The sequence below is a fragment of the Pavona decussata genome, unplaced genomic scaffold (genome assembly GCF_977016875.1).
Source record: "Pavona decussata unplaced genomic scaffold, jaPavDecu1.1 SCAFFOLD_9, whole genome shotgun sequence".
In the NCBI taxonomy this organism is placed as follows: domain Eukaryota; kingdom Metazoa; phylum Cnidaria; class Anthozoa; order Scleractinia; family Agariciidae; genus Pavona; species Pavona decussata.
In genome coordinates, this window is record NW_028145432.1 from 3,935,001 (window position 1) to 3,947,245 (window position 12,245).

Consider the following 12,245-nt stretch of genomic DNA (forward strand, 5'->3'; position numbering starts at 1 on the left):
GCAAGCTCAGCTCTCTTGTCCTCCGATACGTACCGCTGTTTGGCGAATTCCCTCTCCATGGTTTGAATTTGATGCGGTGAAAACAGTGGACGCTCCTTCTTCTTTCGCATAGGACGCCTTTTCTTCTTGGGAAAGATTCCTAAGTAAGGAAGCAATGAGCTTATAAGATGAATTGTATAATTTTATCAAAACTGTTGAGTTGATGGAGAGTTCTGATAATTCTTTTATCAAATTGAAGGGCTGGCAAAAAAAACTGTCGTCGCCTTTTCTACGGTATTCTGTTTGATAACACATGGAAAGTTGAAATTTTAAATAAATGCCTTTCCGGTTGTTAAAAGAATGAACAAGATCTTTATAAATCTCAGTCTTTGGTATAAGAGAATAAAGATTAACCTGCTGTATTCTAACAAGTGGAAGACAAACATCGCAACCCAGCTTTCTTTACAACTTATCGAAGTTTACTCAAGCAATTTCATTCTCTATTACGTAACTTTGTTGCAAGGAAGGACTCAGAACCATTGCTGAAAATAATGGTTCCTTCACAACAGAATTTTATTTTCTTGCAGCTTTTGCAGCTCAGTGTAGTTTTCAATCTTTTTTCTCTAGAAAACAACTGAATCATTGTTGGTTAGTGAATGTATTGAAATGTTATTGGTTTCGTGAGAAGAGCTGCTACATTCAAACGTCGTTAATGCAACGATTATCTTTGGTATCTGTCTAAATTTGAGTTTTAACTCCTTCTTAACAGTCAGTTCAAACTCAATCCGAACAGCAAACTAATAATAGTCAGTTTATTCTATCCCCAAGCACACAAAGCCAAAAAGGAAAAGTTGATAGCCACTTAGTTCTCATTGCTGTGTGTTGCCGAAGGCATGATATGGACATCAAAGAATAACAACCTTGTACGATACGTGAGACAAACTTTAAATTCACGTACCTATTTCAAATCTCTGGTTCCTAATAGGAAACGTTCCATAACCCCAATGATGAGCATATGACATCAAACCGAAGTTGCGGAGATTCATGAGTCCAGTGAATGGCACATTACCTCCATGATTGTGTACAATGGGACGAACTACACGAGGAACAAGTGGGAAAGCGCGAGGGCAACTCTCAGCTGGTGAACTGCTTCTTGAAGATGGTGAAAATATTTCGGCACTGTCTTCTGTGAGATCTAATATTCGTTTGATTGAAAACGAGCTGCTTGGTCCACGAATTGGAAGATTGACATTATGTAAAGACGAAAAAGTGCCACCTCTCGACGCCATCTTTTTAGCATAATGTGGTTACCTTAGGTGTGTGAAACAGGGTCTCTTCTTTGGAAAGACACCTCTTGTTGAGCACAATGACCGTTGATTCTTTGTGACGTTGTGCCTGTCATTTACAATCTACCAATCACCGTCTTTGTAAGTAGACGGTGATTGGTACTTCTACTCTAATCATTGAAGAATATCACCACTGGCCTCTTCATTCAGATAATATAATTTTTTCCCGAGGGTAAGATCTCTTTAAGATAATGCGTCAATGGAAAGAGAGAAGTTTTTGACTATTTTGGGCTTTATTGAGTTAAATTATTGATATGTCAGTTAAGATCTTGCATCTGTGGTTTGATTGTCTTTTATTTGGATAATGTTTTGAGAGATGAATCTGGGTCGACTTAGTCTATTAATTTGCACCTAACAATTATTAAGAAGGACAAAAAGTTAATCGCAATACTCGTTATGTGTCATTAGTGAGTGGTAAATCTGTTAGCCTACAGCTTTTTTGGAAAACGAAGCGGCCAGCGATCCGTTTGAGAAACATTTTTCTGAGATGTCAGTGCATGTATCTCCCTCGTTTCTATAAAAAGAAATGGATGCTTGAGCCGAGATCAAGATAGTTCAATTAGGAAGTTTAAGACAAAATTTGGAATGCAATGCTGTATGATCACAGAAAATAATGGCGTTATGTCGTCATACAGGGTATTTTCTTTCGAACTTCAATGCATTGTAGTTGATCAAAACATAAAACCGATAAAGGTCAAGAAATTTGATCCTACTTTTTTTCCGCTACAATCGGAAGCGGTTACTTCTACTCAACCAATTCGACAACAGAAGAGAAAGGCTCCACTGCTGAGCAGAAAAAAAAATTACAGTCTTCCCAAACTTACTAAATCGTCTTCCCTACTCTGCGCTTATAAGTAGGATTTGCTGAAAATGTTTCATAAAGCATTTCATAATAAGTTACCCATATCTTTAGGTGAGGATATTCCAGTCAGAAGGGATGGTAGACCTTCTATCTGAGCAGCGGACTGACTGGTGATACCACGATTCAATACTCGACCTCCTATAGGGGTTCGGTTTTATGGAAGACATGACCACTTGAACCAGATCACTGGAATCCTGTTTTACTATTGGTCAATAATGGGAGCAATATGACTTTCCCTGGTGTCAACATTAGCAACGTAAGTAGAAGGTGGTGAGTGTGTTGTAACTGGCAGGCATAACGTCATGAGAAATATGTGGCCACTGTCTTCAATACGAGATGCCAACTCTATTTTATAAACCCAAGGTGGCCACTTTGCACTATCATGACATGACGCTCAGAAGTTTGTACATTTTCAGCCTTTGATCCTCTTAATGTTCAAGGTTGCGGATTAAAAAGTTAAGAAAATTTAATCTCCCAGAAGAGAGTGCGGAAGAATGTGATCCATCATCACTATCCGGAAAAGTTCCTTTCGTTCTTCCACTTTTTCATAGTGTTGTTCGTCACGCTGTAAATAATCCTGGAGGTAGTGCGCCATTTACTGGTTTTATTAGTTGGTAAGATTTTGGTACGCCTTATACTTGTTTGGGGGGCTATAGAACGCATCGTTTAGGAACCAGAAATTTCAACCAGGTTAGTAAAATAAAGGTCAGGTCTCGGTATCGCACAAAATCGTTGTTGTTGCATGGATGGATTGTCAGTTAAACGAATTTTGTAGTATATTTCATATAAACACTTTCCTTTTTATTTCCATGATGACTAAAGGTGGAAAGCTGGTGGAACATGGTCATAATGTCAATATTATGTATATGAATTTGGTGTTTTAACAAAAGGCAAATATAGGTTGTTTTAAGTTTCTTGATATTTACACTCTGATTTCCAAAGAATGGCAGCAGCTAGTCACTAGTTCTATAGCCAATATAAACAGTGTGATTTGTAACTTGTGCAGGGATCCATCTCTTGTAGAAAAGGGAATTTTGTATCTACCTTGGATATTTTGTTTCATTCACAAAAATGTAGGTGGACGAAAGATTGCGTTGCTGCTTTATCTACTTACGCCTAAATTGCCTTCCAAAATGTTTTTGTGGCACCTATTAGAAGCTCAAACAAAGTGGGACTTAACGAATATCAGGTTGTTTCATAAAAGGGCAAGTTTCTCAATTCTTTCTTTTGGTAGCCTAATATGTAACTCACACCGCTAGCCATGACTTGCGTGGTATCGGTCTGCAGCATTTCTAGCATAATGAGTAAGTAATCTCTCTAGTATTTTTAATACAGGTACATCTCTTGCTTGCTGCTATATCACGAAATCTTCTTTTCCAGATCAAGACGGTTGAATTAAAACCTTCAATTTTAAAATTTGATACACAAGCTTATCTGACCACCAAAAAAAAGTTCAGTGGTCGTGTCATCATGAAGTAAATGCTGCATGTGTTTGGAAATGTTTTATCCAAACCCGATTGTTGACTCTGTCTTCCATAGGCATTAGACTGGCTAGACGTTGAATAGCACCAGGCAATAAAGAATAAGGAGCGCCTAGAATGGAAATCAATGGAGAACGTGGGATGGATATTTTGCCGGTATTACAGGATGTTTTTTGTGGTATAAAGTCAAAGAATGAACCATTTAGACTCTTGCTGAAAACACCTTCACCAATAGCTGACTCCTGAATTTAAGTAACAACATGATCATCAACAACGGTGCATCTCTCTCGCTACCCAAAACCTGAACTACTGTTTAGTTCAACGTTATACAAGCAAGGAGTAGGTGTAGCGATGACAAATGGCGAATTCATTCTTCATACACTTCTACGGTTCGAAAGATAAAACCTGTGTCGATTTTCCTCCTTCTTTGAAAATCTGACAACTGTACCTTTCCTTATAATGTACCCATTAGAAAGAAGGGTTACCATCACTGATCTTTCCTCACTCAAAGACTCGTTGACATTATACACAGTATATTACTACTTACCCATATTAAGGCCATGCTCAGTAGTGTCTACCATTTCATGGTAATGTTACATCGAGGAATGTGATCATCTCACGGCACCGTTATGTCGTCATATCGTACGAACTATGCAAAGGTTTTCATCATCCAGTTCCATGTTTCAAATAAAGCAGTCTTCTCCTACTGATACCCAAGTGTTACAAATAACCAAAGAGAATCCTTTTGCCAGTGTTGAGACCAAAGAGCAACGGAGTTGGTTCGTAAGCAACTCAACTGAGACCTTATTTGGCATTGACACTGCTCTGTTCTAGAGGAAAATTGCCATTGGATCAAGATTAATGATAACAACCAAAACCGCTGCTAGGCGTCACAATCAACAATGCTGCGTTGTCTCTAATTTTCACTGTGACCTGTTTAATGAACCAATGCATAAAAAACGCAACTGAAATACGCAACAAAACATTCACGGGACAATTGAAAAATTGAACCTTACACTGTTGAGAATTTTATATTCTTTAAAACTAGTGAATGTTCACGGAAAACTGGGCCTGCCTGGTCTGTGAATGTTTTTTTTTTTTTTTTTTTACATCAGTCACAAAAACTGACCTCCCCAAGAGGTGTACTCAGGAATGACAAAATCGATCATACAAAGGACCATATATTATGCTCGGGATTATGAAAATTAAACCTGCATCAAAGACTCTAGTATGTGTGTTTATTTACTCCACAAAGGTCTATCCTTCATAATAATGTCACAAGGATGGTTTTTGTAAATTAGACCAGTGTTTGAAGTCGTGAGACAGCAGTTGGCTACTTCAACCGAGATTTCGTGTAACCGACAATTTTATCTAATAACGGGAACATCTGGGAAATCTTGGAAATGTTTAGGAAATAACTAAATTAGACTTCCACCTGGTATTTTTCCAACATGATATTAGTTGGCTTTTTCGACCTTATCTCAAGTTCACAGTGTTTCAAGCGATGAATTGGCTGGTGACAGTTTGCATGTGATAACGAAACACTACTGTCTTTTTGACAAGAGTTAAATGTTTTTACGAAACTAATTATCTACTTATACTATTCCTGGCGTTGGTCCTACAAAATGCAAGGAATTACTTGTGGCCGCTGAGACTGAACCAACAAACTCATATAGTAAAGATTTCGAGCATCAACAAAGCTGATCATAAAACTAATATACTTCCCCTGTTGATCATAACAATGGATTAATGTTATTATACAATCTGTATTGATAGACGAATAGATACAAGTAGGTGTAAAGCATTTATCATATGTATTTCTCAGTGCCATAAGATATTGGGCCTAAATAAACAAAACAAGACTTTGCGGCGAGGAATTCGATATAACACAGACTGGGTGCGATGGATTTCTAAGTTGGGTATTAAGTCTTACTCAGTCATGTTATCCTATCAGTAGACGGAAATCAGTCACGTACATACATCTTTAAACCTGGTAAAGAATGGTCATTCTGAAAAACCCGGAGAGGGTTTGATTGTCGTTCTCTGGAGAAATCCGGGTTCAATACAGAAACAATTCAAAGAACGCTGAATTATTAATGAAAATATAGACAGCAATCTATATACATAAATAACGGTATTCTATATGTAAAATTAGCTTCAAAAGTTGCCATATTAAAATAACAGACACGTGTAAACAAGGAAAATTTTTTTCTAAGATGGACCAAAAATATGTATCGCTTTGTAGCATACTTCTTCTTAAAACTATCAAATAAGCTTTTTCCTGCTGTGTACTTTTTGGTTCGCGAAAAACGCGTTTTGGAGGCATTTTAGCCCTAGGTTTAATCGTCTTAGCCTCAACAACAACAAAACAACAAGCACGTTTTTAAGCAGATTATCATGTACTTTGATTACCGAATAAATTTCATTTCCTGGACAAGTAATTATTTCATGTAATGCGTTCATGTCACTTATCTAAATCCCTGGAGCATGACTTCTTGAAGCCGTTCAATAAACTCTGGCGCAGTTCGTGTTTAAACTTTGTAAAGTACTCCTCTGCTTGTTTGTTAAACTCTACCAAACTGAGCAATAAATCAAAAGTAAAAGAACAGATGACAATAAAGAAAATCAGTAAGAAGCTTAAGTTTCTACTCTAACTAATAATGTTTCCACACGTGTGAATGTAAACAAACTACAGTTTTTATTCTCGTGCATATAGTGTATAGTGGGGCTTGGACACCAAACTTCTAACTGAATCTAAACTTGATATGTGCATATATGTATTGAAAAACACAACATGCATTCGTCGTGTTAACCTTACTATTTAAGCGCAAACTATGAAATCAAAAAACCTTTAGGTTCGTTGGTCGAAACACTGGTAGAATACGATGGTGTGGCAAACCTCTGAACCGATTAACAAGGACAATAAGGATTGAAGCTTTGCACTGCGAGTAAGACATGTTCCATTCTTCCTTGGAGCGCCTTGAAGCTGCACTCGCTTCATCTTTTGTTTAGTTTTTCAACCTTGTTCGTCGATTTTAAAACCAGGTTTTGACTTAAGTTTCTGTAAGGTTTACCTCTAAAGCAAGCTTAGCTCTCTTGTCCTCCGTTACGTACCGCCGTTTGGCGAATTCTTTCTCCATGGTTTGAATTTGACGGGGTGAAAACAGTGGACCCAGCTACTTCTTTAGTAGGACGCCTTCTCTTCTTTGGGAAGAGTCCTAATTAGACTAGCAGTAAGCTTAAAGAATAGAATAAGAGAATTTTATTATAATTGGAGAGTAAATGTTTTAATAACTATCTTTAATAAGTTCAACGGATATCAAATTAGGGGTACCAATTGGTGCCACCTTATTTATATCACTGAACTTAACCTTCCTCTGAAGGAAACCCTTATTTCTTCCACAATGAATTATCAGCTTCTTCCTTTAATCTAGCGGCTTGTTGAAATAAGTTTTATTTGGAAAGATGACCTTTGTTATAAACACATAAAATGGGTAACTTTACCAAACTGTGTTTTCAACGATATATTGAGCTCTAAATTCACTGTTATGCCTGCCATTTTGTCAACCCGCCAATAATCGAGACAGGTGAGCTTACATGAGCTTACGGTTGCTCCAATCATTGGCCAATCTTACAACGGTCTTTTAATTTGTGCGTAAACAAACAGTATGAAGTTTTCTACCATTTTATGTTTAATACGTGGTTTGTTGATATCTTAATCGAGTACTAGATTGTTTGGCTTTCATATGTTGTGTTTTACTTGGATGATGCAATTACAGAGTATTACTCGGATAGAACAAATCAAACGAACTGCTGTCTCTGATGCATTGCTGTAGTTTATACTAAACTAGAATTGTAGTCCTTCCTTCTTTTCCAGATCAATTGAAAATTTGGCAAATAATGCTGTCTGATCGTAGAAAAGAACTTTTTGTCGTGGTGCATGGTTTAGATCTTCAAAAGGACAGTACGTAAGTGAGATAAGTAAGAGTTGCCATTTCTTCAGGTAATTCCACCATGGAATTAGACGCCAGTTTAAAGTTGAAGTTTAGTTAAGCAACACAAGCAAGCCAAGCATCTCAAGTTAACTAAGCACCACAGGCTGAAGTAAACCATCAAGCATCTCAAGTTAGTCCAGCAGTAGAAGTAACTGACTTGATGTCCTTGGCTTACTTGAGATGTTTGACTCAATTACTTGAGGTGCTTAAATTAAGTAAAGTGTGTTGCTTACTTGAGATGCTTGGCTTACTTGAGTTGGTGCAGTATCCTCACTCCGGAAACCAAACTCCTAGGCCAAATTTAGGCGTAACAGAGTATGGGATATTTGGCCGCGCGAACAATATTATGAGATCGTGGAATATTTAACGGAATACACTACAATCTCTTTTTCAAGGCTTGTCAACGGAATGCTTCACTCCCAATCTACATTCGGCAAGAATCATCCAGGCTGCTATTATTCACCCCTCGATTTCAGAGAATAATTCCTAATTGGTGCACCCCAAATAAATAATACATAAACATACCCTTTTATTTTTACTGGATCAGTTTGCGGTGTTGTTCGGCATTCCAAAATAACATCCAAAGAACTGTGTGCAGGAATGACAAAATCCATAGTAGAAAATACTTTCTGAAAATTAAAATGAAACAACCGTTGTAGAACGGCTAGTGTGCAGCGACAAATAGTTATCGACATATATTTAACTTGCTAATTTATTCCATAAAGACTCCTTCATGAAAATAATATAAAGTTGGTTACTGCGCGTTAATCACGATGTTGTTAAGCACGGAAATCGGGCTTCTTAACCAGGAATAAATTCAACCGACCAATCAATATCGGGAAATGTCTGGAAAGGTCGGAAAACAAGGAAATTACCCCGATCATCTGGTATTTTCCGACATGATATTAGTTGGATTTTTTTTTTTTTTTTTTTTTTTCAGAAGAACACAAGTTCCAGTGTTTCAAACGGTGAAATGGCTTGGTAAGAGTTTCCTTGTGATAACTTGATGACAAACACCAGTGTCTTTTAGAAAGGTTAAAGATTTGTACGGAAACTCACTTATCGAGTTATATTGCTGGCCTTGTTCCAATAATTGGAATTGGCGAATGTCTCGACTCGTAAACTAAAGATTTAAAACTTCTAACGTCCACAATTCCATCAAAAAATGTTTCATTTATTAAAATACAAACAAGCAAACAAACAGATAAATTTATAGACAAACCTTTGTCTTACTTGGGAAGAACGAATCGAGTTCATGGCAATTTCGAAACCTCCCAGGATATTTGACCCAAACTCTCGTGAAGACAATCCATAGTCATTAACAAGTAACAAAGATTTTTATTTTTTTTACCTCAACAGCTTTGAGTAAAGCTACAATGATAGCATATAAATTATATATGATAACATAACTTGATGAACTATACACCTGGGGTAAAGTTATGTTAGGATTTCATAAAGTGTGAAAGCTTTTGACACCCGTTTATGAGCTTTTCCTGGCCGCTTAATTCGCGCTGTAACAAAGCTGATCATAGAACTAGCAGATTGTCAATTTGTATGGAATACACGAATTGACACATGTAGGTGTTAAACATTTTTCTTATATATTTCTCAGTATAATAAAGTTTCGCGCGTAAGAGAAAGAAACATCGAAACCGACCTTTGCCGTCCCCATGAACAATAATCAAGTTGACAGGAACACTGCACTGCCGGAATCACGTCTGTTGAGAATAGATTCTGTTTAAGTTGGAAATCAAAGCATTTACTTTACTGAAGAAATAATTATTTTGAAAGATAAATAAACTGGCTTTCCGTTTAACACATACTTGGCAAGATATTCGGCGAGGAATTGGATATAACAGAGACTGGGTGCAATGGGTTGAATTTCTGAATTGGTCATTATTGTACAAACTCTCAGCGATAAATACGAAGTAAGAGAACAGATAATAGTGTACAAAATCAAAAGGAAGCTACAGCCTCTACTCTTACGCCTATTGTGTAGCTGGGAAATCAAAATTCCCCTGATCAACCACTCTGAGAAAGAAGGCGAACTTTTGGCACAAGAGACGGGCAATAAATTGCACCGACCTTAGTGATAAATATGAATTAATAATAGAACAGACAATAATATATAAAATCAAAACTGCAATAACCGACAGTTTCTACCTTTCTGCATATAGTGTGGGTAAGTTACTGAAAAATCTACTATTAACAGAAACATAAAAGAACTGATCTAAACTTGTCGGTATGTGCACATATGTATCCGGCGTACAAAATACAACATACAGCCGTCGTCTTACACTGTCCTCCTATTCAGACTGCAATCTATAAAGCGAAAGCATCTTTAAATTGGGTGGCCAAATACACCGGCACAGCACAATGCTGTGGCAAAACTCGGAACGGATTAACAAGCGACTCAACACAAATGTTTTGGTAAGAAGAGTTCGTGCTCTGCATTGCGAGTAAGACATGTTCCATTTCTTCATGGGAGCGGCTAGATGTTGCGCTCGCTTCATCTTTTGTTTCCCTTTTCCACTTTGTTCGCCGATTTTGAAACCAGGTTTTGACTTGAGTTTCTGTAAGGTTTACCTCTAAAGCAAGCTTAGCTCTCTTGTCCTCCGTTACGTACCGCTGTTTGGCGAATTCTTTCTCCATTGTTTGAATTTGATGTGGTGAAAACAGTGGACGCTGTTTCTTCTTTCGCATAGGACGCCTTTTCTTCTTGGGAAAGATTCCTAAGTAAGGAAGCAATGAGCTTATAAGATGAATCGTATAATTTCATTAAAACTGTTGAGTTGATGGAGAGTTCTGAAGGGATGGCAAAACAACTGTCGTCGCCTTTTCTACGGTTATCTGTTGATAACACATGGAAAGTTGAAATTTTAAATAGACGCCTTTCCGGTTGTTAAAAGAATGAGCAAGATCTTTAAGAATCTCAGTCTTTGGTATAAGAGAATAAAGATTAACCATTAAAAATAAAGCTGTATTCTAACAAGTGGAAGGCAAACATCGCAACCCAGCTTTGTTTTCAATACAGTGTCTTTAAAAATCTCAGTCTTCGTTATGAGATTGTAAGGAATAAACATCAAATACAACGACCGTGTTCTAACAAATGGAAGACAAATATCGCAACGCTGCTTTGTTTTCAACTAATCGAAGTTCACTCAAGCAATTTCATTCGCTATTTTGTAAGTTTGTTGCAGCGAATTATCCCAGAACCTTAAAATAATGGTCAGTCTAACAAATGGAAGACAAACATTCCAACCATGCTTTGTTTTCAACTAATCGAAGTTCACTCAAGCAATTTCACTCTCTATTTTGTAAATTTGTTGCAGCGAATTATCCCAGAACCTTTGTTAAAAATAATGGTTCTCTCGCAACAGCATCTTTTTCTTTTGCACCTTCTGCAGCTCGGTGCAGTTTTCAATCTCTTTCTCTAGAAAATTACTGAATCATTGTTGTTTAGTGAATATGTTGAAATGTTATCAGTTTCGTGATAAGAACAACTACATTCAAACGTCGTCAAAGTATCGGATCTATCTTTGGTTTTAAATCCTATTTTGCCTTCTTAATCCGAACAAATAACAAATAACAATCCTTTATTCTAGCCTCAACGCGAAAAAGGAAAAGTGGATAGTCACTTAGTGCTCGTAGCTGTGTTTTGCCGAAGGCATGACATGGGCTAAGAAAAACAAGAACCTTGTACGATACGTGTAACTAACTTCAGATTCACGTACCTATTTGAAATCTCTGGTTCCTAAAAGGAAACGCTCCATAGCTCCAATGATGAGCATATTTCATGAAACCGAAAGTGTGGCCATTCATGAGTCCACTGCATGCCACATTATCTCCATGATTATGTACAATGGGACGAACTACACGAGGAACAAGCGGGAAAGCGCGAGGGCAACTCTCAGCTGATGAACTGCCACTTGAAGATGGTGCACATTTTTCTGCACTGTCTTCTGGGAGATCTAATATTCGTTTGATTGAAAACGAGCTGTTTGGTCCACAACTTGGAAGATTGACATGATGAAAAGCAGAAAAAGTGCCACCTCTCGATGCCATCTTCTTAGCATAATGTGATTACCTTAGGCGTGTAAAACAGGGTCTCTTCTTTGGAAAGACAGCTCTCGTTGAGCACAATGGCCGCCGATTCTTTGGGACGTTGTGTCTGTCATTTACAACATATCAATCACTGTCTGTGTAAGTAGACGGTGATTGGTAGGTCTACTCTAATCATTTTCAAATATCACCACTGGCCTCTTCATTCAGATAATTATTTTCCCAAGGGAAAGATTACTTTAAGCTTATGCGTTCAATGAGAAGTATGAAGTTTTTCACGATTTTGTGCTTTATTGAGTTAAATTTTAGAAATCTCAATCATACCCTCGGATCCATGGCTTGGCTTTGGTTGTGTTTTATTTGGATGATGTTTTGAGAGATGACTCTAGGTTGACTTTTCTTTTGCACCTTTCAATCATTAAGAAGTACATTTTTATCTAACGTAACATAGCATTAAACGAAAAGTTGGCTAAATTGTTACCTTTGTACACGTACGTTGTAATTAGCGACGTTTTGGAAC

At 37.3% G+C, this 12,245-nt stretch overlaps 2 protein-coding genes across 5 annotated transcripts in view; both read right to left on the reverse strand.

Moving 5' to 3' along the window:
- The window catches only part of LOC146488639 (T-cell leukemia homeobox protein 1-like), a 16,991-nt gene extending 12,238 nt beyond the window's left edge, over positions 1-4,753 (reverse strand). The window contains exons 1-2 of one of the 3 annotated variants that reach the window (XM_085119047.1): positions 4,216-4,753; positions 1-139 (exon numbers count right to left, since the gene is read on the reverse strand). The exon at positions 1-139 is cut by the window's left edge and continues 1,241 nt beyond it. In XM_085119047.1, the coding sequence (XP_084975173.1) occupies positions 1-139; positions 4,216-4,249 (173 nt within the window). In that variant the 5' untranslated portion in view covers positions 4,250-4,753. Of the gene's footprint in view, positions 140-937; positions 1,574-4,215 lie in introns of those variants that run through there. The other 2 variants (XM_085119036.1, XM_085119054.1) reach the window with 2 other exon arrangements.
- Positions 1-11,974, reverse strand: part of LOC146488640 (uncharacterized) — a 13,215-nt gene extending 1,241 nt beyond the window's left edge. Inside the window, exons 1-2 of one of the 2 annotated variants that reach the window (XR_014866494.1) lie at positions 11,398-11,974; positions 9,321-10,395 (exon numbers count right to left, since the gene is read on the reverse strand). Coding sequence is in view for 1 of the 2 variants with exons in the window: in XM_085119019.1 (XP_084975145.1) it covers positions 9,986-10,395; positions 11,398-11,728 (741 nt within the window). In the remaining variant the exon portion in view is untranslated. Of the gene's footprint in view, positions 1-8,981; positions 10,396-11,397 lie in introns of those variants that run through there. The other variant, XM_085119019.1, reaches the window with a different exon arrangement.
- Positions 11,975-12,245: the final 271 nt, after the last annotated feature.